The sequence below is a fragment of the Halichoeres trimaculatus genome, unplaced genomic scaffold (assembly GCF_033239565.1).
Source record: "Halichoeres trimaculatus isolate MK-OKI-2021-1 unplaced genomic scaffold, fHalTri1.1 fHalTri1_scaffold_20, whole genome shotgun sequence".
Taxonomy (NCBI): domain Eukaryota; kingdom Metazoa; phylum Chordata; class Actinopteri; order Labriformes; family Labridae; genus Halichoeres; species Halichoeres trimaculatus.
Genome location: NW_027437198.1, coordinates 1,590,793 through 1,617,993, shown reverse-complemented (window position 1 = coordinate 1,617,993; position 27,201 = coordinate 1,590,793). Strand labels below are relative to the sequence as shown.

The 27,201-nt window shown below is 42.0% G+C and overlaps 1 protein-coding gene across 1 annotated transcript in view; it reads right to left on the bottom strand.

The window, feature by feature from the left end:
- radil2a (Ras association and DIL domains 2a) overlaps positions 1 to 26,157 on the bottom strand; it is a 34,599-nt gene extending 8,442 nt beyond the window's left edge. Inside the window, exons 1-13 of the mRNA XM_074697607.1 lie at positions 25,632 to 26,157; positions 23,570 to 23,908; positions 22,331 to 22,566; positions 18,441 to 18,772; positions 11,957 to 12,646; positions 11,723 to 11,760; positions 9,816 to 9,973; positions 9,602 to 9,714; positions 7,088 to 7,307; positions 6,812 to 6,984; positions 3,052 to 3,196; positions 605 to 810; positions 162 to 531 (exon numbers count right to left, since the gene is read on the bottom strand). Coding sequence (XP_074553708.1) covers positions 162 to 531; positions 605 to 810; positions 3,052 to 3,196; positions 6,812 to 6,984; positions 7,088 to 7,307; positions 9,602 to 9,714; positions 9,816 to 9,973; positions 11,723 to 11,760; positions 11,957 to 12,646; positions 18,441 to 18,772; positions 22,331 to 22,566; positions 23,570 to 23,908; positions 25,632 to 25,762 — 3,151 coding nt within the window. The 5' untranslated portion in view covers positions 25,763 to 26,157. The remainder of the gene's footprint in view (positions 1 to 161; positions 532 to 604; positions 811 to 3,051; positions 3,197 to 6,811; positions 6,985 to 7,087; positions 7,308 to 9,601; positions 9,715 to 9,815; positions 9,974 to 11,722; positions 11,761 to 11,956; positions 12,647 to 18,440; positions 18,773 to 22,330; positions 22,567 to 23,569; positions 23,909 to 25,631) is intronic.
- Between the last annotated feature and the right edge of the window lie 1,044 nt (positions 26,158 to 27,201).

The window sequence follows — 27,201 nt, the reverse complement described above, 5'->3', positions numbered from 1 at the left end:
TCTTAAATTTATTTCTGTTTTTGCCTTTTGCATCAAAGAGGATTTGTGGACACATGAGGAACTCACAGTGAAATAAAACTACACTGTGAGTGGTCCATTTTAGCTCTCCCTGCACCAGATGAACCTGAGGCAGCCCCTGTAGATCTCTACGGCTCAGTTACCTCTCCTCAGCTGACGGGCCCCCTCCTGCAGGCTGCTCTCCAGCTCACACAGCTCCAGGCCCTGAGGTGTGTTGGGAGGGGTCAGCAGGCAGGATGGGTCAAGAGCCAGGCTTTTGTGGTAAACCAGGTCCGCCTGTCCGGGAAGCGAGTTCTGCAGCTCCAGACTCTTCAGTTTTTGGGTCAGAACTGCCTCACAGCTACTCAGATCCCCATGAGACCCCCGACTCTGAGCTGACTCTGTGTGGGGGTCCAGGTCTGGCTTGGGGGATGAGCAGGTCACTGGGTCAGAGTCCATCTGGCGGGTTGAATCTTGGGGGGCTGTGAGGCGGGTCAAGTTTGTTGATGAGCTGTCTGACGTCCAGCAGAAAGTCTGAGGAGAGAAAGAGGATCAGGACCAGATGTAGGGACAGAAACAGTCTCACCTCCCATCCAGGATTCAGTACCTGGTCCTCTATGCAGTCATCAGATACAGACTCAGGTCCCTGCTCAGGTCCAGTTTCAGGGCAGGGGAGACGGCTGATGAACTCCTGCAGGTGGGCGAGCTGAGTGAAGAGAGCAGGGTCAGCGAGGGGCTTCCCCAGCTCCAGGTGGAAGGAGGAAGAAGGCAGGACCAGAGGGGGGTGAGTGTCAAAGCTCTGCAGGATGTCAGCTACAGGGAGAGAAGAGGGACACTATTCATCACAGATAAAAACACATGATCAAACTCATCCAGGACAACCTGAGGACAAGCAAAGCATCAGACCCAGGCTGGATGGGAGCAGCTCTGGATCTGGGTCACCCATGATTAAAGAGGGTTTCACAAAATCAGTCACAGTCAAACCCAGTCCATCCAAATTAAGCAAACAAAGATCAAAATGATTCTGGGTGAGACGTCCAGGTGTTGCTGTTACAGGTGAATCCAGGTGAGAGCCAGGCGGTGGCTGGATTAAAAGGCTACCTGTGGACAGAAGCTGATTGTTGGAGACAGTCTGAACAGATTACAGTCTGAGAGGACGGAGAACCTTGGAAATGTTTGTATGGGTGTGACGCTGAACTCTAACTGCTGTTGTTACATCAGGTCGATGTGATGATAACTTTCAGGTTTTTTATTATAAACAGGTTTTCCCTGAGTGATCCATACGAAATCAAAAAAGTTTTCAAATTATTATTATTTCTATTTTCAACCAGATAATGCAATGACTACATTGTAAGATTTCCTTATAGTTGTTATTTGAATGTTATTAATAAAGTTTAATGAAACAATCTGGTATTTAAGATATTTTAGAAATCTGTATTTGTGAAATCTATCTTTTCCAGTTCTGTTTATTTGTATTCCTGTTGGGTTTGCAAAGCTCTTGCTTTTGTGTTTTTTCCTTAATGAATAAGTTAGTGTTGCTCATGCCTTCAAACAGTGTCTGCACAACAACAGATGGTCTGACGTCTTCAGACTGCCCTTCATATCATCCCACAGATTTTAAGCACAGTCCTCTTATAGAAAATGTATTAATGAGCTCTCATAGATCTTGTGTGTTTTTAAACAATTTGAAAGAGTTAAGTTTAAAAAAAGATCCAAATTTTATCCACACGCTTTATTTATCAGGTGATATTAGCAACACCTGTAACGTTACCTCAGCTGGAGGCAAACAGCTGAGAGAGGTTATGTAAGGAGGCTGAGGTAAAGGTGTTCAGTTACAGAGAGTCAACAATCTAAGCTGGCTCTGTTTTTTTTGTCATATTCAAACAAAGTTTGGGATTTTGTTCATCAATCATTTTCTTCACACCTGATCACTGTATCATATTTCTCTTTCGTGCAGCACATAATTCGTTCCTCTATCCTGTGACAGAATTTGTGGGTATCCATAGGGAGTTAGACTCAAGCTCCCCCTTTCTTTAAAATTCACATTAGAGCCCTGCTCACATGTGATCAGTTTTACCTGGGGACCATTGAAAATTGTAATGACTGTTTTTTATCCCATGCTAATTTGTAAAGAAAAAACTCCAGGGCAGACTGAATCAGCCTCTCTGTAATTTTGGTTGAACAGGTTATTATTCAACACTGGTATCGGATCAGTATCGGTGTTGGTCGATTCCCAAAGCCCAGGTATTGTATGGGCACCAGAAAGTTGGATAGGTGTATCCCTACATATAATAGTCCAGTTAAACTTCCTTTTACCTCTGTTTCTCCGTGTTAACCCTGTGTCAGTTTTGCTGAAACCATCCTGGTTATTCTGAGGTGTGTGGGCTGACTAGAACTGTGGAGCTTTTGCTCCAACCTGACCTGTGCAGAACACATGGGCTAATTCACAAAGGGCACACAAAGGGTTAAATGCCTCACAGGCAGCAGAACAGACTCTGTGCTGATGTTATTTTAAATTAGCAATAATACAGTAATTTGTGATAAAACTGTCTCTTTTCTTTTTCAAATGACTCTCAGAGCAATCATCGTTAAACGGATGAAACTAACTTATTGTGGTTTCAGCTGATTTTCATCATACAGACAGGTTTAAGCTCCGTTAGGAAGAAGGTAGAAAGTATCTTGGCAGAGATCGAGTTGCTGACAGGTCATCTGTAGACGTCAGATGTGTCTGCACAAAGCTGCACTGGAGCATGTTTGGTTTAGTATGTATCACAATAACCTGAGCCATTGATGTGGAACTCCTGGTTCTTCAAGCAGCCACTAAACTCACTGAGTAGTTTTTTTATTTTAGTGTAGTAATAAGAAACAAAGGGATATTAGAGACTTTGTAAAGCTGGAAGTCTGCCTAAACCCTGAAAGGACTCTGACAAAGACAAGCTGTGAAGTGGTTAAAGAGGACAGAGACAGTGAGTTTAAGTTTCACTGAGGTATTAAATGATTAAAGACTGTTTGTTTCAGCATCATCTCTGTGACACGTCATACTACATATCCCACCTGTCCTGATGGCGCCCTTCATATCTCCCAGTGGTGGCGTCCAGCCGGGGGCACACGATTTACCTGAGCTGTACTCCTTCAGCATGTAGTGCAGCTGAGCTGTGTTCAGAGCAGGAAACTCCAATCTGAGGGAGGACCAGGATGCCTGGACGGACAGAGAGACCAGGAAACACATCTAGCAGGGTCAACAAACTCAGAGCACAGAATGATAAAACCCTGCCGCGGTGCTGTGTGACTCAGGTAGGACATGGCACGCTGAGACATGTATCACCCATCATGCTTCTTTCTAAACAAAATTACAGCTTCTCTGCCATTAAACGCTGCATAATTTAATCTACTTTTATGATCTACTGAAGGCTTTTTGTTTCTACCAACGCATTGCTGGATGAAGCAAAGTCTCCTGACTGTTAAGTTCCTCATTTCTCACAGTTTTTATTCTGGATTAGACGTGGAACAGTTTATTTTTACAGTGAGCAGCGTGAGAGCAGTTCTATCCCTCTCCTGTGCTGTGATCATTAAACAAAGTTTGTTATTTGATGTGTGCTGACAGAAAGCAGCTGTAGGATACAGGACATGTGAGTCACATCAGTAACCTATCAGACAGACGTTAAACTGGGACAGAGTCCTTTCAGTCTGTCTGCAGCTGACGTGCTGGCTGGAGATTCTGCCTGAGCTTGTTGGGGCTGAAACAGTTTTGGTGTCGTTGTGTTTCTCTGCTCACAGATGGGCTGAGCTCAGCAGAAAGAGCTCCAACCTTACTCATAAACAACGAATAAAACAACTGTCTGAAAGTTATGTCTGAGATTTCATGTTCGGCACTTTGACTCTCCTAAAATATCTCCTGCTGGCCGAACAGACTTCACCACATCCCCCAGCTGAGGCCCAAACCAGAGCCACATTGCCTCCTCTGGTGTGCAGATCTGCGGCTGTAAGCTCAAAGCAGGGTGTGTTCTCTGTGAGCAGCCACAGTGTGAGCTCATGCAGGGCGGGGGCGCCTCGTAAACCAGCAGCTTCCAAACAACAATCCAAATTCACGAGCAAACCAGACAGTGCCTGAGACAGCTGTGAGGAGAAACGACAAGTCCCAGAGTGGATCCCTGACTGGAAGCAGGTGTCACCTCACAAAGGGAACGCACCAGTCAAACTGAACCTGGATCTTACCACAGGGCAGGGTTACACACACACACACACACACACACACACACACACACACACACACACACACACACACACACACACACACACACACACACACACACACACACACACACACACACACACACACACACAAACAGTAAAATAAAAATAAGTCAGTGATCAGCTTTGATAAATGATTTAAATCTATCTTTTCCCATAAAACTCTTTTTATCTATTATCTCAGAGAGTAAATGCTTACTGAACAGCAATCAGGATTTCAGTCTCATGGTGGAATCAGGTCTGAACATCTAAACAGGCGGAAGAGGTTGAAGAATAATCTTCAAATGTTTAACAGATGATGAGTCTCTTAAACTTAAATGTCCACAAAGAGAGAGACAAGTTCCATATTTAACCTCAAGTTAAAATACTCGCAGTGAATCAAAGCGTGTGCAGCCTGCTCCAAGAAACCGTTTCAACAGAAAAGCTGATCCCATTCATGTATTCATCTGCTCTGACTTCAGTGAGATTATAAGTTGTACAGGGATTTGATCATTTGAGGAGAACAGGGGACACCTGGTACCTGTTGGTCAGGAGGAGGCTGATGGATAGGGATGGGTACCTTTCACATTTGAAACAATACGATACCAATACCTGGTGCCTGGCAGTTGGTATGGGTACTCAACGGTTGCAATTTTCAATACTTATATGAGCGTGTATGTGGTAATAAATATAAATTTGTTAATAAATAAAATCTCAAAGTTTTTCAATTGAACACATTTTTTCTCAATATATAACCTTGCAATGCAGTGTTCATGTCTAGTAGTAAAATCTCCCACTCTTCTACTCCCTCACAAGGATGTGTTTAGGTACCTAAACATGGCACCTTTTGATTCTACGTGATTTAGTATTCAGTACTACAGACAAAATTCAGTCTGTACCTATAAAAGTACCTAATATGGTACCCACCCCTACTGACTTTCTGCTGGTTTCTATCTCTGTATTGATCAACAGTTAAAGTGCATCAACATTTCTTATATGGTTACTCCATCATCCAGCTTCAAAACCTCTCTTCATGGACGAAGACAATCAACTGTTATGTTTTATCAGAGCTGGAAAACAAGATATTCTATTCAAGAACAAGTTCAGCAATTTTTGGGATGAAACTTAAAGTAAAATTACCAGTCTGAAATCTACTTAAGTAAAAGGAGAAAGTCCCTTTTCAAAATTGCAGGTAAGTACTGTATTGTGTAGGTATTTTTAATTCAGAGACTGGAATCAGGGGGTTGATATATCCTCCAACACTTACTGTTGAAAAATGATGAAGAGGACAGCATCACGTGAGAAGAGATTTTTTGAGACAACATAAACTGAGGTTGAAGTACCAGAGAGCATTTTACATCTTTTTTTTTATTGTCCCCTTTTAGACGGTCCCTATGACAGGTCACAGCCTGCTGTCCACAGTCCACTAAGAAGCATCCAGCTTGAGGGACGGCTTGTTCTGATAAAGGTTTTACCTTGCATCTGACCTGACTGTGGATGGACCCTCCTAGGTCAGTCTCTGATGAGTTCCTGACCTAGGAGGGTCCATCTACTTTGGATGCACCATCATTATTTAAAAGTCTGACTGTGTCAGTCTTTTGAAGCTGAGAAACAACACAGCATACATTGGATCTGTCAGGTATGTGAAAGGTGGACACTCAGGAGCTGAGCTTTACGGGCTTCACTGGACAACATCAGGGGCTGCTGCTTGGTCAGCCCCCAGCTGCTGTCATACAAAGCAAAGGGGAGTGTATACTGTGTTAACAGCAGAGGTTACACATGGATACTTCAGCAAAACTAACTCAGCAGGTCTGCTGTCGATGACGCCACCAAAGATCAAACTGATCAGGAGAACTGTAACTTTAAACACCTGAACTTCACCATGACCTGTGTACCTGTCACACTTGTGAATTTCTTCCCCTATATAGTTGGAGTGTCAGGTTCCTCTGAGTGTTTCTGAGCATTTCATAAGCAGCAGAAGGAGAGCTCAGTGGTTCAGACTGTAAACAGGGTCTGATCAGGTAACTAGGAGAGCGCCCAGCTTAAAGGGATTACCTGCTGTGTTGGTTAGAAACCGGTGCTCAACTGAGGAACAGAGAAACAACAGAGGTGGTTGTCAAAGGCTTTAAAGTCTGTACTGTGATGAGCTGGTTGGTTAAAAGTGTCATAGAAACGTGTTCACACTCATTCACTCTGACATGTTCTCATGGATTTGGTGATGTTGGCTTTTCAATACTGTGATGTTATCTCTGGACTCTCACTCTTTTCTCCACATGTTATCAAGGTAGTTTAACATATCTGATTTTAGTGCCTCTATAACAATAAAGGGTGAGTTTTATGGCTCTCTAACTTCCCTCTTTGTTTGACATCAGCAGGACAGAGCTGTGTAAACCTGAGTCACACAGCTACAGGCTCAGGGCTGAGTAAAGTCCCAACATTCTTGAACCTAGCACATAAAGTGGGATTATTAATGACACTCTGAAACAATGAGAGCATTGGGGCTGACGCAGACGCGGCTCTGATCAGCAGTCCCACACGCCCCTGCTCTGACACAAACAGGAAGGAGAAGCAGGCGCCCTCTGACCTGTAAGAGCGTTTCTCTGGGTGTGGCCAGCAGGTTGACAGCAGCCGACAGCTTCTGGAAGAACTCTGAAGCCAGTTCTCCCAGACCAGCACTTTGCATCCAGTCCATCAGAAGGTCCAGGTTGGCCCGGATCTGAACCCCCCGGGACCATTGGTAGAACCCGGATTGAGAACCTGTAGAACAAATGAGTCCTTTTATCAGAGAGAGTCTTCAGGCTGGTTGAGAACCTGATTCTCTGAACAAGTGTGAAACAGGTGTGACACCATGCAGTGTTACCTCTCTCCATGAGCGTGTTGAACAATGAGGCATTGATGAAGAAGAACAGGTAAGCACACAGCTGCAAGGAGATGTCAGGATGGACTTGATAGACAGTTAAGAGATTCAGGGCCTCCTTCAAAACCTCCAGGATGCTGTTGAGTCCATCAGGTACCCTGAGCTGGCTGCTCTCTGAGAATGGGTTCCCCTCCAACACACCAGGCAGGGATGAGTACATGCTCTGTGGAGGGCAGACAGGTCAGATTTGATATTTATAGTTTATTGTATTTGTGTCCACACATGTCAAGTTTATTTCTCTTTAAACTCTGATCGCTATAAATATTACTTTCTTTTGTTTGTATGCTTGTTTGTTTAATCATTTCTCTTCTTTTATTTGATTGGAACAGAAGCTGAATTCCAAAGTTCAAGTTTTTTTTAACCATGGCTGAAACAACGATCTAATCACCCTGAACCAGCAGGTCTTTATCTGTCCTCACACCAATAACACCGCTTTCTTTCCTCCATCTGACACAGATCTACCATTGTTTTAAAAACATGACATCACCTGCTCCCGCTTAACACACACTCACTCACTCACACACACACACACACACACACACACACACACACACACACACACACACACACACACACACACACACACACACACACACACACACACACACACACACACACACACACACACGCGCACACACATACACAGGCACAAATGACTCAGGCTGAGCTCAGACTGAAAGAGGCCATAAAGATGTCAGTAACCTGAAGTTAAGTTTATGGTGAAGACAGCACATATCTGAGGGTGATGAATGTCTACCATGGAGACCAGTTGAAGGGGGACCACTGAGGAACACAGAGAGCAGTTCTTTGACGTTTCCTTACGCTGACACACTTCCCTCAATTCCAGTGACACCCACAAATTCACAAAAACACAGTTTATCCTCCTCTTTCTGGTTTCTCTGTTAGCACAGCACTCTGACTAACTGCTAGGCTACAACCCTCTGACCTATTTACTCTGATTATATTTCTCAACAGACTCAGCCAGAGGAAGTAAAGACATGATGTTTTTCAACATTCAGTCATTTTTCACAGGAAATGAACAGAAAAATGTTTCTCTATGCTGACTTCCCTGTTCTCCTGTTGGTCTTCCTCTGAAGGAAACACACTGTGGCTCACACTTCTTCCTTTAACGGCACCACATTACCAACAAAGATTACTACAGTTTAATATAACAGCATTGTAATATGAGAGGACTCAAAAAGAGACAACACTTCACACCAAAAGACACTTTAAGAGCTAAGGCAGACTGGTCGCTTTCTCTGAAGAGGACAGATGAAAGATGATGGTGAGCTAAGACACTAAAGTTCTGTTTTATCGAACCATAAAAACGATGAGCCTGAGTATTGAAAACAGCAGCACAGGGAAAAGGGAAGTAGGAGCAGTATGTGTGCAGGGCAGTGTGTGTTTTCTGTTGACAGATTTTAATATAACATGGAAGAGTCTCATCATTCAATCTGGAAGTTTCATGTTAGGCTCCAAGACAAGAAGTCAGTGAAATGTACAAACTCAACCTGAATACGTTTCTATTTTTATCTACGTGTTAATCTAGGTTCACTTTGAGGTTTAAAAACTTACAGGGGTTTAAATAATCCATTTTCTTTTTCTCTGTTTATGTCTGGTGTTCCACAAGGCTCCATGTTAGGCCCCTTACTGTTTTCCATACACAGGCCAACAGATACACACACTTCATAACATCCTTTATCCAGCTAATGACACCCATCTGTAATTTTTCTTTTAACAATGAGAAACAAATGACCTTTGACCTTTTTACCTTAATAATACCTAATCTCTTCAAGTATAACTGATTCTCCACAGAGTAAATGCAAAGATGGCGATGCTTCATTGTTTTTTTTTCTCATTTGAACAAATCTGACAGTCAGTTACATATGCAATGTTTTTGTCAGCACTGGTTATTTTAGTGCTCTGCAAATAAATTGACTTGAAAACCAACCAACCAAAACTCTAAGAAGGATGTTCACATTAAGAGCTATAGTCTGACTGGTTTAGAAATGAAAACTGACAGATTGACTGAGGGAACACCCAAAATCCATACAAAATGTGTGAAAACAAGACAGAAGTTCTCATCGTTTCACTCATTCTCAATACACAACAACACCCATCAAACCAGAGATGGACAGGATTCCTTTTTTGCACATGTGGAAAATTCATCCTGCTCACTGTCACACAGGCCTCTTTCTGCCTGAGCCTCACAGATAAATCCCAGTTTCCCGCCTTTGATTGTGTTTCTGTCTGAATGAAAACAGAACATGTGTGTTTACACAGCCAGGTTTCCTGTTAAGCATGTTGACCCCTGCTCCGACAGAGCTGCAGGGACTGACATATAGTGATGTCACAATGGGAGTGAAGGGGACTTCAGTAAAGAAGTCTAATGTGTGATCAACATACTCATGGTGAGAAATCCAAGGACATGTATGTAACATGTATGTGAGGGCTGACCTTTGTGAGATAGTAGACGGACTGCTGGAAGGTGAACATGATGACTTCCTCCAGGACTGTCATGGCTTCCTCACAGGCTGTCCGAGTGGAAATCATCTCAGAGTCAGACACAGCTGCAACACACACACACACAGACACACACACATTTTAACAGTCACTGCAGCTGGACAGGAGTAAGTAGGAATGAGTAGCCTGTGAGTGTTTCTCTACGTACCGTCCTCGCCCTCTCTTTGGATCAGCTGGGGCACACTGTGCTGAATGAAGTGCAGCAGTTCGATAGAGTTGGACATCCAGAGCACGAGCGGCTGTAGACCTGAGATCAGCTCTGAGATGCTGAGATGCTGGAGGTCAGAGTGACCATCAGAGGAGACCCTGATGGAGAAACACAGAGCGTCAGTGCTGGACCTGTTAAAGAGAGATCTGTGTGTGGCCTCTCTGACACACACTCCAACAGATGATTCAGGAAGTAGGTTTTCTGGAGAATGGAAATGTTGCCTTAAAGCTAATTTTTACTGCGTTACACATTCTCATTTTCCCATCTTGCTTTTAATCTGGAGTCTTTTTTCTCCCACATTGTCAAGTCAATGAAACTGCTAAACCTCAGCGTCTGATGTTATGTTTTATTTAAAAATGGATGGTATCTTATGACTTGCTCCTTCAGCATCCTCCTGTATCTTTACAGTAAAGACAGATTTCTACCTAACTCCATGATGACAGTTCTCCACATGAAAAAAACCCTTACCAGGAATGGACTCAAGTTAACCTTTCTAATATAACTTCCTCATATATTTCTGCAATTCAGCTAAAAGTCAAGTGTAGACTTATGTCGCCTACACACTATGTGGACACTGCGAATGCTCTTTCTGCTTTCTGGTTTGTTTGTCAAAATAATTGCTGAGAAAAACACAAAAACTTTAGGCTTTACCCAAGATTTTTTTTATTTTTTTTTTTTACCTACGATACTCATTCACTTCTTCCCGGGATAAACCATCAAGAAAACTTATGCTGAACACCTAACCTGCTCCAGAGCAGGTTAAGATCTGGATCAGAGATGATGGAGTATAAAAGCACCACCTCCTGACCAATCAGCTCTTTGGGAAATGTCCGACTATTCTGAGAAGATCCTGTCAAAGTTGGTGCATGGGATTGGTTTTGAGGGATAGATGTGATCCTTAAATATCCCTGATTACATCCACCTAAGATACAGATTTTTATCAGATAGACTGAGCTACATTTGTAAACAAAGCCTGACTGCTAACAGATAAGTGACTGCTTTGAAATACGTTTTTCTACACGATCTTGACTATTTCCCAAGTCCATTTACCCCCCCCCCCCCCCCCCCCCCCCCCCCCCCCCGCCCCCCATGATGTCATGAGAGGCTTGACTTCGGGAAATCTTTCGCTACAGGAGATATTTTCTGGAAAGGGGGCGCAGGTGAAAGAGGAGGAGGATGGATTTTCTCATATTGGGGGTGTTGGAGACATGTCAGGGATAAATATATTTTTGTTAGTGACACATGTCAAAGTGGGTTTTGTGTAATATGGCACCTTAAAGTGTCCTGTATCATCTGTGGTTGCAGGTCACACTGACTGCAGCATTAGCTGAATTCACTGAATCTTGAATTAAAACACTGAAAAAAATGCTTTTCATCATTAAAGTGACCTAAAAAACTGTTTTAGATAGAAAATACTTGAATATTAAACTTGAAATAAAACGTTATTATCATGACTAAAATACACTATCATCATTGAAGGCAATTCCTTACATGTAGCTTGTAATATATTAAGATAAGATGCTATATTTGGGCTTTTAAGGTGAAGGGAGTTCATGTTAGTATGAAACATTAGTTATTGTTATCACAGGGTGGGGCTGCACTGCAGAAACTTAAATCTTAGCAAATGTATTTCTTTAACCTCTGGTTTTAATACTTTGTTAAATCTGATTGTGATGTAAACCTAGTTTTAAAGTAAAAAAGTAAGAACCTAATTTAAGATGTCAAAGGAAAGAGATCTGCCAATGCTGCACACGAAATTGACTGGACAAGATTTTCTGAAACAAGTGTTTGATCTTGTTGCTTCTACACATGATCACATGATGATCACATGATGCCTCATATCTCACATTTCAGGCTGCATTGCTGCAAGTTCCTTTGTCTTCTCCTGAAATTAGAAAAAAACAAATATCTGTTTTATCATTTTTGCATCATCAAGCATCTGATTTTCATTCTACTGAAAGCTAAAGTCACTTTGATCACCCAACATCTCAGGATGTTGAATACAAACTTATTCTGATCCAATGATCATAAGACACTGATGATCCAGATCTATAAAGAGAGTGTTGAGTGCAGGTCCTTACCCAGGTCAGCAGCTGGATCTGGTTGGCGGTGCGGAGCAGCAGCTGTCTCAGGTGACTCAGGGGGAAGGTGGAGGTGGAGTGCTGAATGCACAGACTTAGCAGGAAGGCTGGTGTGAGCTTTGGTGGGTCTCCTTTAGAGTCCGATATGTCCATGACCTCTTGCAGGACCTGGTCCTCCTGATATAACTGGTAGGAAAGCACAGCCTCTTTGCCCTCTGAGTCCCTCCATCGGGGAGGCAAACACCTCCTCTGAAACCTTCTGATGCCCACAGAGGAGCCACAGGATGAACAAGAGATCTTAGAGTCAGAGTTTGAACAGAGTCTGCTCATCCAGGAGGGGGTCTGTAGGGGTCCTGAGTTACAGGTGGGATCCTTGAATAGGAACAGGTAGTGTTTCCCTAAACCCACCAGATCCCCAGGATTCAGCTCCTCCTCCTCCTTCAGCAGGAAGCCATTTCTGGTGACAGCAGCCCCGTGCAGAGGCTTCAGCAGAGTCAAGGTCTTTTTTGGCCCCTCTGCAGAGGTGGAGAGGCGAGAGTCCAGGCGTCTGACACAGCAGTGCTGAGGTAAGACGTCTGGAGCAAACAGGAGGATGTCTACCTTCAGCCGCTCCTCATCGTCCCCCGTGCAGTGCTCCCTGCAGCAGCCGAAGATGGTGCTGCTCCCGCTCATCAGGTAGATCACAAAGTCCTGAACAGGAACACCAAGCACAGGCATCGATTATTGGAGGCAGTGATTAAGAAGAGTCATGCTAGTGGACGGTGGAGGTGGAGTGCTGAAGTCGTGCTTGACATGAGGTCACTCAATCCCAGAGACCTCCCCACCTCTGCCCATCAAATGCTTCACATTCAACAAAGACCATAAACCTGAAACTGCCTTTGGGTTTAATCCCAAATCATTGAAGTTAACACACTTCCTGGTGACGCTCAGTGTGTCAGATGGATTTGGAGTTTGTTGCGTAACGTGTTGGGAGACATTCAGTCGTGTGCTTGTAAACCACAGCAGGATCAGACAACCAGCGGAGGTAGCATGAGGGCGCACAGGAAAGGAAAGATTAATGAGGGAGACGCCGTAACGTCCCTGACCTCAGGGTCAGCACATTAAGAGCATTAGTCAGGACATGATACTCTACAATCAGAGTACTGCTGTCTGCACAGCTATGACCAGGGGTGGGTTAAAAATGTTGATTGATCAATGCATCCCAATATTTCCTCACCAAATTCAATATCAACTCAGTGAGGTGACATACCACATGTGATCACATGGCTATAAAAAATGAAAATCAAATTGTATCAATATCCAATTTAAGTGTATGACCTTATTTTGGTGGCAAACTTTTTTTGGGTCAGGCAGTGTATACACACACATTAGTCAGATTTTTATGCTTATAATTATTTGCTTGGTTGTTTAATGTTTCATTTCTTTTGTTTCTCTATCAGAAAGCTTTCACTTTCTTTTTTTCCTGGTGCTGTCACTTCCTCTCTTTTTTCCTTTTTTAAAAATATTTTTTTATCTTATTGTGTGTATTACAGCTTACTCACCTCTAACCTCCCTCAGCCTGAAATCCAATTCTCTGATTTTCTGCCATGTTTCTTACCGTCAAAGCACTTTGTAAACCATTTGCTTTGCAAGTGCGATAGAAATAAAGTTTTATTATTTTTTTTTTTCAAGAAAAATAAATTTAAAGAGATGTACTGCTTTAACTGGCCATGTTGGTGTTTCTTGCTAGCATTAAGATGACTGTATCACACAGGTCAGGACAGCAGTTGTTGCTGTTTCACAGTTTCTGAACAGCTCTTGTTGGGTCAAGCTTTGAAAAACACAACACAAGTTTAGAATAGGGATGCACCAATACCGATCCTGGTATCGGATATCGGTGTATCGGTGTATCGGTGTATCGGTGTATCGGTGTATCGGTGTATCGGTGCCCCTCAAAGCTGGATCGGTATGGGTGGGAAAGGGGCCGATCCATAGTGCTGATCAAGGCAAACAGCTCCATGCTTTTTTTCACTGGCGCTCTTAGCTACTTGATTTAAAATGTCACCTTTGATGCACTTTTTTTGCTGCATTTCCAGTCTACAGGGTATAAAAGTTTACATTTGAATAGAAATTCCATACATTCTGAAGCATTGTTTTTACCAAAGTAGTGCTTAACATTTGAAAATTCTAAAGTTTAAATAAATATTTACTTCAGTTTTTACATCTACTCATTTTTGCCTTTTACCCAAAACATTACCAGTCTTATCCCACAGTAGGGCATAGCATGCAGGTTATTATTTAACACTGATATCGGATCAGTATTGGTATGGAATGCCACCCAAAGCCCAGGCAACGGTATCAGTATTGGAACCAGGAACGTTGGATCGGTGCATCCCTACATACCATGCCATTAGATATTGCACTCAGGTTGTTGCAATGCTTTTTAACAAATGGCTTGAAATTGAGAATGTTGTGTTTGTTTTATGTTTTACTATGTTGCCTACTGAACTGGTACGGATTGGGTATCGGCACAATTAAATTTTGATAGATCGGATCATATCAGAATGTAAAAAAGTTTATCTGCCCATCTCTAGCTGAGAATTAAAAAACCTTTCAACAAGAACTAGAACAGGTTAATTTATGTTTTTTTTTAATTCAGAGCATGTCTTTTTTTCTCTCTTCATTTTGTCAATATTTCTGTATTTCAGCTCTGTACTGATGTGTTTCATCCACATGAGTCCATCTAAGCCCTAGCTGCTGGCAGGAATAAACTCTTTTTTGTTTGTTTTAAATTATTGAGTTTAGTAAATTATACATGAAGGCATTTTATATTTACCTTTTTACACAGGACACCTGGCAAAAACTGTTTTTGGTGGACATTTCAACAACATAAGGTAAGGTGTTTGAAAAGTCTTGTTTCTTTCTTTGGGCTTTGGTAAAAACAAACAGATTATTAGCAAAAGTTTTTGTGTCTCCTATAAAAGTAAGAACCATACGCAGTCTTCTTAACTTGGCCTGCAAAACATTTTCAGCGCTAAGTGTCAATTTTTGGCATATTCTCAACAAATGTACACCATTTTTAATCTCTGTTTTTCCTTTTTGTTGACTGACGGTCACAGACTCAGGCCAGCCTGCCCTGGTCTCCATGTTTCCGCTCAGTCAGCAGGGATAAACACAGACAGAGATCAGCTCAGGGCTCTCAGAGAGGATCTAAATCTCAGCCTGACTCTGTGGTTTGCCACCAAACATGAAGGGAGTGATTCAAACTCCACTGTCTCAGCAGAGGTGATGAAGGACACATTTAAATTTACAGTCTGATGAAGATCACATCAGTTTATGTGTGTGCTACAGCTGTGTGTCTGTTACGTGCTGGGTTTTAGCTGTGTTAAGACATCGTCAGCTGGTCCGAGTCTGTCTGTGTCATGAGTGTTTTGTCAGAGGGACATGGAGGCAGACACCCTGGCAGTCTTTAGTCTGTCTCGTGGTCTTTCTAAGAGATGAAGCTCTGGCTCTCTCCTCTCTGTTGCAGTTAATCCTAGTTCTTTGAGATTTTCTTCTTCAGGTGTTTAAGAACAGGTGAGTGTTGGATCCAAGGTGTTAACACCTACGTGTCTGTGCTAAGCTCCTGCTTTCTCCACCTGCCAACAGAATGTCAGTGAACTCAGGACTCCTGTGTGTCAACAGACGGTCTGGTTGTAAGTGTTATTAATAATATTATTATATAATAATATTTTAACAGGAAAACCTGACAGAAAAAAAAACATAAATCTATGTTTATAATATACTGATATTATAATAGAGTAAAAAAATCTTTTTGTTTTTAAATTGAAGTCCTTCATTTTAGTCTTAATCAGCTGGGTTGGATGTTGGATCCCCTAAATAAATTTTAAAAACGGACTCACGTGTGATGGTCATTTTTTAAGGAAAATATGGCTCCTGATAGAGTTGGTAGACATCATCACCATCATTTCGCTTCTTCACTTGGTCTAGTGTTAAAAAGGCAAAATTGCAAAAAAAATACCGAAATACTGAAGAATCCGATTTAAAATAAATCTGCACCCCAAAAACTGTACAGGAATCCAACCAGGAGAAAAGGGTAATGTCTCAGCCCTACAGTCAAATTATGTTGATTCTGGTTCAACTAAAATGTTCACATGCATTTCAACAGTTGGATCTCAAGCTGACTAAACTCATGGTCTCATTTCTGAAGCTGTATGTAGAGGTACAGAGTGAGACTACTTTCTTCAATATGTTTTTGTTATCCCAGACAAGAACTGACTGATGTTGAGAGGGTAATAATAAAATGTTCTTATGTCCAGGTTTCAAATAAAGAAAACAACAGTTAATCCAACAAACATTTAAACTCTGTGGGCTCTAATTTGTGGCGCAGCGCAGGGGGCACAAGCCTGGCACACCCAGCGTAGTGTTAATTTCAAGCAGCGCACCGCCGTGCGCTGCAAATTTGACAATTTGGTAGACCAACTGCGCAGAGATGGGTGTGGCGGCGCGCCAGGGGGAGTTGACAGCAGATTCATGTTGGCGCAGTGACAATTTTGTGCCAAAAACAGTGCAGAAAGTGCCCTGAAAGCTCGCCAGCTCCAACCTGGTCTATTCTCGGTGCAAAGCAGAGCGCACCCTCCGCAGCTGTAATTTGGTGACAGGCGCACATGTGCGCACATGTCAACAAAGCCTCAGAGGCAGGTTTCCAGAGTGTCAGGCACATTTTAATGCAATAAACAATCACAGCAATCACTATTTAATGTAACCGTCTGAACCAGCATATACATTTGTATCTATATTAACTGTCCCGTTGCATCTGATGTCAGACTTAAGCTGTTTGTCATAATGGAAAGTTAACCTGACGGCAGCTGGAAGTTTGATGCACATCTTACAATTAAACAATAAACAGCCTTAACATCTGATACTGAGTATATATCTGGCTTCTCTCATTTCATTTAATTCAAAGAAAAGGGGGAGAGAAAAGACGAAGAAAAAACAGACAAAATAAATGTATGTCACTCAGGATTTACCCGTGATTTCCCATATTTCTCTGTTTTAGTCTTTATTTTTAACCTGATCTAAAAAGATGGAGTACATTATTGTAAGGAGGGTGAGGCGGAGACACCGGGAGAGTATACAGTATATCACCAAAGGTTCTGCTATTTGGCGATGACAAACCAGGAGTGCAGGTGGATCAAAAGTATTCTGAATGGATAAGCCAGCTGTGTAACTGTCTCTTAATTTTGTACTCCTATTATTGACAAAGGAACAGATTACATCTGTCCCGGGAGCTGGCCCACATGGTGACGCGCTTCGTGTCCTCTGATGCGCCCTGCTGTCCATTCTCCTGCTGCAGTGGCTCTGACCGTCTCCGCTACCAGGTCTTTCCAGCACACTGTTTCTGTGCTGGGGATGACTCAGACCAATCAGACGCTTTGCCTCGGCCGCAGGGCATTTAAAGGCGAGGAGAGGCGCTCATTTGATTGGTGAAGACAGCGCTCGGCTGTGTTAAACCCACTCAGGGCTTTTCTCCTTCCTCTCTGCCATTTGTGCGGAGGGAGGCGTGGACGCGCTCTTCTGCACTCATCTGCGCCTTGACTGCGCCTCTCTTGGCACTGCAGGAAACTTGCAAAGTGCGCCGGTCACGCCCTGTCCGCGCGGCGAAGGCCGGCGCAGGGCAGGTGCGCCTGCGCTTGCGCCTGGTCTACGAAATTAAGAGCCCAGAGTCTCCATTTATATCCACTGAAGTGATTTGCTCATAAAAGATAGTTTCACCTGAGTTATGTTCATGTCACAGAAACCATTTCATAGGTTTTTCAGAGGAAGCTTTAAAGCACAAAGTAACTGTGTTGCTACATGACAGCAAGCTTCATATGCTAACCAAGCCAATGAAAGTCAGAGCCCACTGACAGGTTACCATCACTGCCACAGAGGTCTAAATAAAATCAACCATCTCTAACCACCACTGACCTGATGCTATTTAACATCTGAACACTGAAAAGTTAGAAAGTGTGTTTTTAAAACGAAACATGTTCTATAAAGTAAGAAGCAATAATAAAGCAAGCCCAAGCACAACACTACTTTATATATATATAAAAAAAATTCTTCATGACAGAAAAAACTGCAACACTTGTTTTTAGAGTAAAACATTCAGAATAATGGATACACTTAAAAATACAACACAAAGTTAGCTAAAACAAGTTAGCTAATTTGTGTTGTTTTTTGAAACTGCTCTCTTGGCTGGTCAAAGCATGATAAACTTTTTGTTTTTGGTCTGTTCAAACAAAATGAGGAGTGAAGTTTAGAAACACAGTGACGTGTGTTTGAGTGTGTTCAGGCATGTTATTGTCATTCAGCTCAGGACAAACCAGTTCATCAAAAAGATAACAACTAGGCTAAATTTAGCAGAAAACAAATGTTGGTCGTCTTCATTTAAAGTTTACCAAGGATTTCTAGTTGAAGACGACTGATCAATAATCTTATGTTTATCAGGCACCCCCCTCACCTGTCTGTGGCTGAAGCCCTGCAGTAGCAGGAAGTAAGGGAAATCGAATGGTGGGTGGATGGAGTACTGGGTGGTGTTATCATCACTGCTCTCCGTCTCCTCCTTCTCCTGTCCCAGCCTCAGCTTTTCCTTATCAGCCTCCGGCTCAGGGTCTTCTTTGAGGGAGGAGCTCTGGCGTGCCCGCTCAGCCTCCTTCCCCATGGCTGACAGGTCCATCTCACTCAGACTTCTCCATACGCTGAGTCCATCCACGTCATCTCCACTGCTGTCCACGAACAGAGACGCCACCCTGGAGCGACCCCTCTGCAGCTTACGGGCCTGAGCGTTGATCCCTGATGAATGAAACAAGAACAGAGGCTGTAACTGAGAAGCGTTCATACCAACATTTCACAAACACCACTGATATCTGGACTCAGCAGAGCAATCCCACATGACTTTCTGCAAGAAGATGAAAATGAAAATTAGCCTGTCAGCCAGCAGACATTAGAGAAAGGATTTGATGAAGTCAGTGATGTGCCTTGTAATCTAAGTGTTCTTCTGCTTTAAAGTGTTAATGTATGAATGATGCTCATATATTCTCTTGCCTTGCTTTTAGTGAACTACATTAAGCAAAAAAAAAAAAAAATAGGAACACTGAGTGCAGCTACAGTCGAAGTCTCTTTGGTCTCTGGCTTTTTGGCCTGAGTTCAGAAAAACCTGGAGCAGGGGAAGCAGAGGAAACATGCAGAGAGGGAGGTGATAGCAGCGCTTGGTCCGCCTGACGTAACACAAACACCATTCAGCTGGTTTGGAGCCGTTAATCTCTGCTTCGTTATCAGCTGTGGAAAAGACTGTTCTCCACAACGTTCTGCAGGAGGGGGTCACACTCACAGGGGGGGCCAAACTGTGCTGGGAGAGTCTCTGTCCCTGATCTGTGGGAGGACCAGGGGGTTTACAACAGAGAACTAGGAGAACAAGGGTTTGACTGAAGCTGAGAGTTTCCAGGTAGAGACAGAGAAACTCCTGCAACAGTGAAACTTTACAGAACACGTCCAGACACCATAACTCACATCACTGTCCAAGGAAAAATACACTTTCTTACTCATACTTTGATTTTGTAGCTGGAGGCAGCAGCCTTTTATTTTTATTTAACCTTTAATTTACCAGGAGCATTCTTATTGAGATGCAAAAATCCCTTTTACAAGGGAGTCCTGTTCAAGACAGCGGCACAAAAAGTTTCACACAGAGAGAGAGACAGAAGAGGCAACAAAAAACAGCACATCAGTCAATGAATTAGCAGCATTAAGCAGCAAAAGAGGAGCTCCCACTCCTCTGATGATCCATGATCCTGGCTTCAAAGTAATTCAGACCAACATAATCAGACAGTTTTAGGTGACCCTGTAGCTCAGACTAGGATGAAGAAGCAGTAAGCCCATCATTAAACCATGTCCTGAGACAAAGGAAACCAGCTTTTCTACTTCTCATTAAAGGTGAAAACAAGATCTTGATAGCTCTTCAGCTGGAATAATCAACATGCTCCATCTTTGCTTGTGCTGCATAATATTGTTGGTCTATGGGGGAATATTCCGGACAATTTCCTGGCCAGCTGAGAGCCAGGAGCGTGGGTAATAAAACTCCCCTGAACTCTTGGTAAAATACAGTTTCTGTGCAGACTTAAAAGATGAGATGAAAAGCTAATCAGAGAGATGTAAGAGGTTAGAAAGAGCCAGGCAGGCAATCTGCTAAGCTAAGCTAAGCTAAACTAAGCTTAGCTAAGCTAAGCTATATGGCTTCAAGCTCCCGCAACTTCTCCAAGGTATGTTAGCAGTTTATTGTTTTTTTTTTTATGTTTGAGTTTCGGTGAAATCGTCAAATCTCAGTCAAGCCTTCATTCCCATGGAGGAACACTGGTTCAGCCCTCTGCTAGATAAAGTCCAGCTGAAGTTCAGTTCAGGAGAGCCACTGGAAGAGCTGAAGACTGCAGGTAAACCTTCAGAGCCCTGCGTTACACTGTCTGCCTTGGAAGCAGATACGGTTACAGCCTGGTTCAATAACACTCCTCACAAAGAGTACAGCTGATCTGATCAACAAGTGGGTGTGTAAAAGCTGCAAACCAGGTGGAAAAGCTATGGCCCTGACTGACCTGTTCCTAAATCGGATTGTTTCTTTTTTTAAGTCAGCATTTTCGGCGACCACCTTCCTTAGGAAGTGACGGGTCACATCATGAGACTATGTCTGTTTCATACAGATACGTTAATTTCTAGAGGTATGACAAAATATCCCAATATATCAGGACACTTTGACATGTGATAAATATTGATATTTCAACTCCCATATCAGTATTTTTGTTGAAATAAAATTTCACATCTTAGGTGAGTTGGAAGTACAATATGTCTTCTGCAGCTCTACTGCAGTAGATGGTACCAAAGAGCTACTCAGCTGTATGTTGCCCATGAACTGTTTAATAAATATAATCTCAAAGTATATTCAAAATATTTTATTCCTAAACTTGATGATGTGGGTTCTGGTGCCGTAAACATAAATGTTTTCTCTCTATTCTTGGGGCAGTTAGTTTAAAATAATATGAAGCTTAATTTTTACAGTGAAGCAGACCGATAAAATAATGATCACAGTCATTTTTGGGGAAATATTAGATTTTTTACGAGTAACAGTGGTTACTCTCCTTATGTTTTCACGTTAAGTGTTTTTATGAAAAACTGCATCTGACTTTCATAATTTTAACCACAATAAAATATAAAAGATGTTTTCAATCTAGTAGTTAACTGTGTAGACTATCACAGATTATCACAACATAGTGATATCGTGATATCATCATATCATGACCCAAGTATGGTGATGCATATCGTAATGTGAGGTTCTTGCCAATACTCACCCCTACCTCACAGAGGGGCATGAATAAAAGATGTGGAGAAAGACTCATCTTTAGTAAATAAAAGGTACTGTTACTTATCACACTGCTGACAATTTGGTCTCAAGCACCTAGAAATCCCTGGTACGGAGCTGCTCGGACATCAAACATCAATCAAACACAAGAAGGAACAGAAAAAACACCAATCTGTGTGCTCACGCTATACGACTGACAACACTGCAGCATTACATCATAAACCCCAACGAGGTGAGGACAGTCAGGCACATGTTCACACCCAGAGGCTACAGGAGACTTGTGTGTGTTTGACCAGTGGTTTAGTGGGAACGATCCAGCACTTTACTGCGCCCTTTACCTTTTCTTTTCTGACACTTCTTTTGATTATTACACTTTTAATTCTACCAGAGACTGGCCTGTGCTTTCATAGTGGAGTGGGTTAATCACAGAACAGACGCCATGTTGGCAGGCAGGCTCTTTAAACATTACTGATCAACATTTTGCTCTTTTCTCATTCCGTATAATCTGAGGGGGTAGAAAGCAAGAGCAATTTAAATTCACAGCTTAATCTTATTTACACAAGCAGCAGGAATTTTCAGCACATCAGTGAGACCAAGAATAATAAAAAACCACAACCTGTGAAGTAACGCAGAGAAACACAACAGAGCTGTGCCAGAGTCAACACTGCTGCTCAGAGCAGGAAGTGACCTCTGACTGAAAGAATAACAGAGTAAGCCGACACATTCAGTGCTGCCTCCACGTTTCGTGGGCTCCTAATGGGCCCTGCAATAAAACAGAGATAAGAGAGGGGCTGCGGTGACCTCTTGCACCCCTCCTATGCAGCTATTGTTCCTCCTGACCTCCCTCTCTCTGCACAGCGCGCTGATAAGGTGCACAATGAGGCCACACAGCAGACCCACATAAAAACGGAATCAGTTATTCATAACTCGGGGTACAGGTGTGGAGGACAGAGTGGTTTGATGTGAGGACAGAGTACGTGTTGCATGCGTTGGTGGTTCGTGTTTACCTGCAGTCACTGTGTCTCGGTCCTTCAGGCTCTGCCTCTCCACGTTGGCTCTCAGCTGGATCTCGAAGCGCCTAGAGAACCCCTCCTTTGGTTTCCACAGGGACTGCAGTTTGAGTGGCTTCTCGTGATCTCCCACCACCCGGAAACATTCCCTCCTCCACTGGTTATCTGCGCCCGTCTGTCCAATCACATCACACAACACGTAGTCGCAGGGGGCTTCTTTTTCTAGACAGTACCTGAGATACAAACACAGACAATTAGACAAGAGAAAAGAGGGGAAAGTTTGGACCATCATTTAACTGCTCTTCTTTGAGCTTCAACCAAAACACTCAGGAGGCAGCTTTAATTTTTCTTTTTCCTCTGCTGGTGCCTTGACTTTAAAGATGGTGAATGGATCACTTCTTTAGTCTACACCGAATCATTTCCAAAGCACAAAACTAACTAAAATGAAATGTAATGCACATTTTCAGAGTCTTCTCTTAATAATTTGGGATTACACTGGGAAATGAATGGTACATCAGACCTGTTTTACATTTTCAGTATTAACAAGCCAAAGGTCAGCTATGCTCACTTCTATAACACCCCTATAGCACGGTGAGCTCAGAGCAGATTTTACCAGCCCTTTATTACCTTTACATTAATAATAACAATAAATTAATGCATTTTTATTAACTTTAACAGGTTAGACCTGTTCATGTTTATGGAAAGTGCCCTGAGATAACGTTTATTATGATTTTTGGCTATACAAATAAAGACTGATTAATTGATTGATTGAGATTATAATGAAAAGGAATGGAAACAGAACAACCTTTGAAAACTAGAACTCACAAATGCTATTTATTTCCTGATAAAGAGCCTAAACAATTACCAAATTAGCACAGCATTAAACTCTTGGTAAAATACAGTTTCTGTGCAGACTGAAAAGATGAGATGAAAAGCTAATCAAAGAGATGTAAGAGGTTAGAAAGAGCCAGGCATCAAACTTTACCAAAATTCAGTAGCTCTTCACCACACAGCTGAGGAGTTTTAGCAGAATGCTTCCTCTGGTTTTTGATGTTCGACAGTTTGATTTGTGTCTCTGCCTCTACAGCTTGAGTTTACTGATTAATCAGGAACATACATGTTTAGGTTGCAGAATAAAATCCTGTATGTAAACATGAGTTTCTCTGATGTAGTCTGGCTAACAGATTAAAAACATTAAACATGCTCTTGTGTAGCGATTGTAAAACCCCCTCTCACCTTTCCAAGGCCTCCTTCACCAGCTCCTTGGCACTGGACTGGGTCGTGGCCAGCACACTCTTGTAGTTGGTCCCCTGACAGATGTCACTGCCAAAGATCTTCAGGATGCCAGGGACGGATACCTGACTTGACAGCTCAGCTGGGTCATCTGCAGCCTGAAGGTCACCAGCCAGGCTGCCCCCACCTGTTGCAGGGCCATGATGTCTGCTGTCCCGCAGGTTGGGACTGTAGTTAAAAACACTAGAGAGCCTGTTGTTGTGGCGCCGGATTTTACTTTTGGCTGGCTGGCGAACTCCAGCACTGTCAGAGGAGCGAACAACACTGTCTGAGTTACTGGACCTGAGGGGGGAATGAAAGAGGAGATTTGCTTACAGAAAAACCTTTGATGGCGATGGTACAGAAGCTGGTTTTTAAGATTCAGACAGGATTGAGACATCTGAGTCAGTGGCAGCGTCTGACTGTTCACAGTGATTTACAGGTTAATACACTCACCTCTAATCTGATCATCAGTAATAACACCTGCAGACTGCAGAACACACAGACACATAACACACCACTGCTTTTTATTTTTATTTTTTTGTGTGTATCTCAAAGGGTTTACGCAAAATATAGAGTTCTATTTATGCTCACAGTGCAACATAACATCAAAGATTAATTGTTGCACAAACTGTCTAATCTGTCAAAACTGTAAGGAATTACAGATAAAATCCAGAAAAGACAGAAAATCAAAGGCATTTGTTCAACTCTTTTCTTATTTACTTACTTTTTACCCCAAAATGTAACATAAACTACTTTACGTGCATAGATGGTATACATCGAGGCAGATTTGTTCATCAAAAGTTACACAAAGATCATCTAAGAGCTTTTTAGTACTTTCAGGGATGAAAAATGACATGTTTTTAAAGTTTTTTAAACAGTGGTTTTATGTGGACAGTGTTATACTTTGTTCAAATTTATTAAAGGTTGGCCAAAAATACAAGCTTATTATCACCTACTTGCAGCAGATAATTGAATCATCACTACACAAAAAAAAAAAAAACTCTAACATTAAAATGCACATTTCTAATCTTTTGCCAAATGCTTCATCAATCATGAGATACGTTGATACTAGGGCTGATACAATGCTTTTCTTTTGATCTGATTCTTCTAAGATTTATGGGGTGCTTTGTTTTAAATTGAGATTTTTCAATATTACTGATTCTTTGCAATGTTAAGTTTACTTTTTTAACACAGGTCCGTGAAAAATCAAAACAATAATAGTGTTGTTCATGATGATGATGATGATGATGTCTACAGACTATACCTGGAGCCATATTTTCCCCAAAAATGCACATCACATGTGAGTCAGTTTCGAAGATTTATTTAGGGGATTTGACAACCCAGTTTACAAGCAAAGACTAAAATGAAGAACTTAAATTTGAAAAAATAAAATAAAATAAAATAAAATAAAATAAAATAAAAGATAACACTCCCTGATATTTCAGGCCCATAGTAACAGGCATATGAGAACATGACTCATGTGTTCACTTGGCCCACAAGTGCAATGGTGCTGTATAAATATTTAGAACCTTTATCATGGATAGGGGCAAATTATAAATCACTTTTTAAGATATCAATTTAATTTAAGACCTGTGTATATCTCAAAGTGTTCACACTACCTAAAATGTTAGGGTTTTACTTCAGGTTTGGATAAATATGCTGCATAATTTGGGGGTCATCCAAGGGTTAAACAACCCAGTACTCCATATTTATTCAATTTAAGCATTTTTTTTTTTTCTTTTTTATCATTATTACAAAAGTGTTTCATAAGAGTTAAAGAGCTCATGTAAGGCATCAGAATGTAGCATGCCAATATGATAATGTAGAGAATATATTTAACACCTGATAGGTACACGTCAACTAAACTGAACTAAACAACTTCGTCACCAGGGTAATAACGCATAAATAATATATTTAAATATTTTCTCATTTAAAAGCAGGTGTTTTAGTATGTTGTGCACCTCTGAATTACGTTGTGCAGCAGTTTGTGCTGAATTACAGGGTGTGGTGGACTGGGACTTACTGTAGTGATCCGTTGCTGGGTTTCCTCCCCAGTTTGGCCAGTTTCTTCTTTGGAGAGCGGATCAGCAAACCCACAGGAAAGTTCAGAGCCTGTTTGTTCACGGGACTGTTTCTGTCCTCCGAAATCATCATGGATGCTGTTTCTACCTGAACACCTTTAAATCGATGAAACCATTGGTATGAGGTGGTAATAATCACATCCTCTGCAGTTTAAACCAAAGAAAAACTGGTCTATTCGACACAGTCCGCCCCGAACTCCAAAGTTAGACCCCTAAGTGTTACTTAGAGGAGTCCAAGAGAACCTGCGTCTCCATTAGGAGGCTGATTTAAATGTTAGCTCGGTAAATTAGATGATTCAACGCTCCATTTCTCAGTTAGAGGAAAACCCAACAGAGCCTTGTTGATTCATAGACCCGAACCCGTTTTCAGAACCGTGCGGTCAGGACTGAACCGGAGAAAAAGAGAGAACGACATTTCAACGCTGCTCCAACACGGAAAAGCTCCGGCTCATGAAATCCGTTAGGGTCCGTTAGTCCCGAGCGGTATGGAGGTCTGGAGAGGACTGAATGAAGAGGGACAACCGGCTGCCCGAGACGTGAGCCACTACCAGTGACGTCACTACAATAGCAAGCGCGTGGTCTCAGGGGAAGCCGGAGAAGTTAGACCTTAACCTAAACCTATTTTCTGTTGTTAAATAATTAAGTTGAAACTGTTTAACCGCCTTTTTTCATAATACGTGTTTGTTTTAAATAGGTTTACAATTTAATGATTAATGTTCAGGGTCATGTGAGCTCAATTTTATTCCTCATATTAAAAATGTAACTAAAACAGGGTTTTATCACTTAAAGAACATAGCCAGAGTCCGCCCGTTTCTCTCCCGGGCTAACACAGAGACGCTAATGCATGCTTTTATCTCCAGTCGTATTGACTATTGTAACGCCCTGCTTTCTGGTCTTCCAAAAAGAAACATCTCAAGTTTACAATTATTACAGAATTCAGCAGCACGTGTGCTGACGAAGACCAGAAGGCGGGCTCACATTACCCCGGTTTTAAAATCACTGCATTGGCTCCCTGTGTGTTTTAGGATTGATTTCAAGGTTCTTTTAATGGTTTTTAAATGTCTTAGGGGTCTTGGACCTTCTTATCTTTCAGAACTACTTTTACCATATGAACCCTCGCGGACCCTGAGATCCTCTGGCACTGGCCTCTTAATAATCCCTAAAGCTCGAACACGGACTTACGGTGAGGCATCTTTCCAACATTATGGCCCCCGTCTGTGGAACAGCCTGCCAGAGGACCTCAGGGCTGCAGAGAATGTTCATATTTTTAAAAGTAGACTCAAGACCCACCTTTTTAATTTAGCATTTAATTAATCCCATATTTTTATCTGTTATTATTTATTTTTTTTATTTTATTTATTTATATAATCTCGCCTTTTTACTTGTTACTCTTATTCTATTACTATTTATTTCATTTACTAGTGTTTTATTTATTTATTTATTTTATTCATTTTATGATTCTTAGCATATGTAGTTTTATGTTTCTACTCCATATCTCCAGTGTTTCCTCAG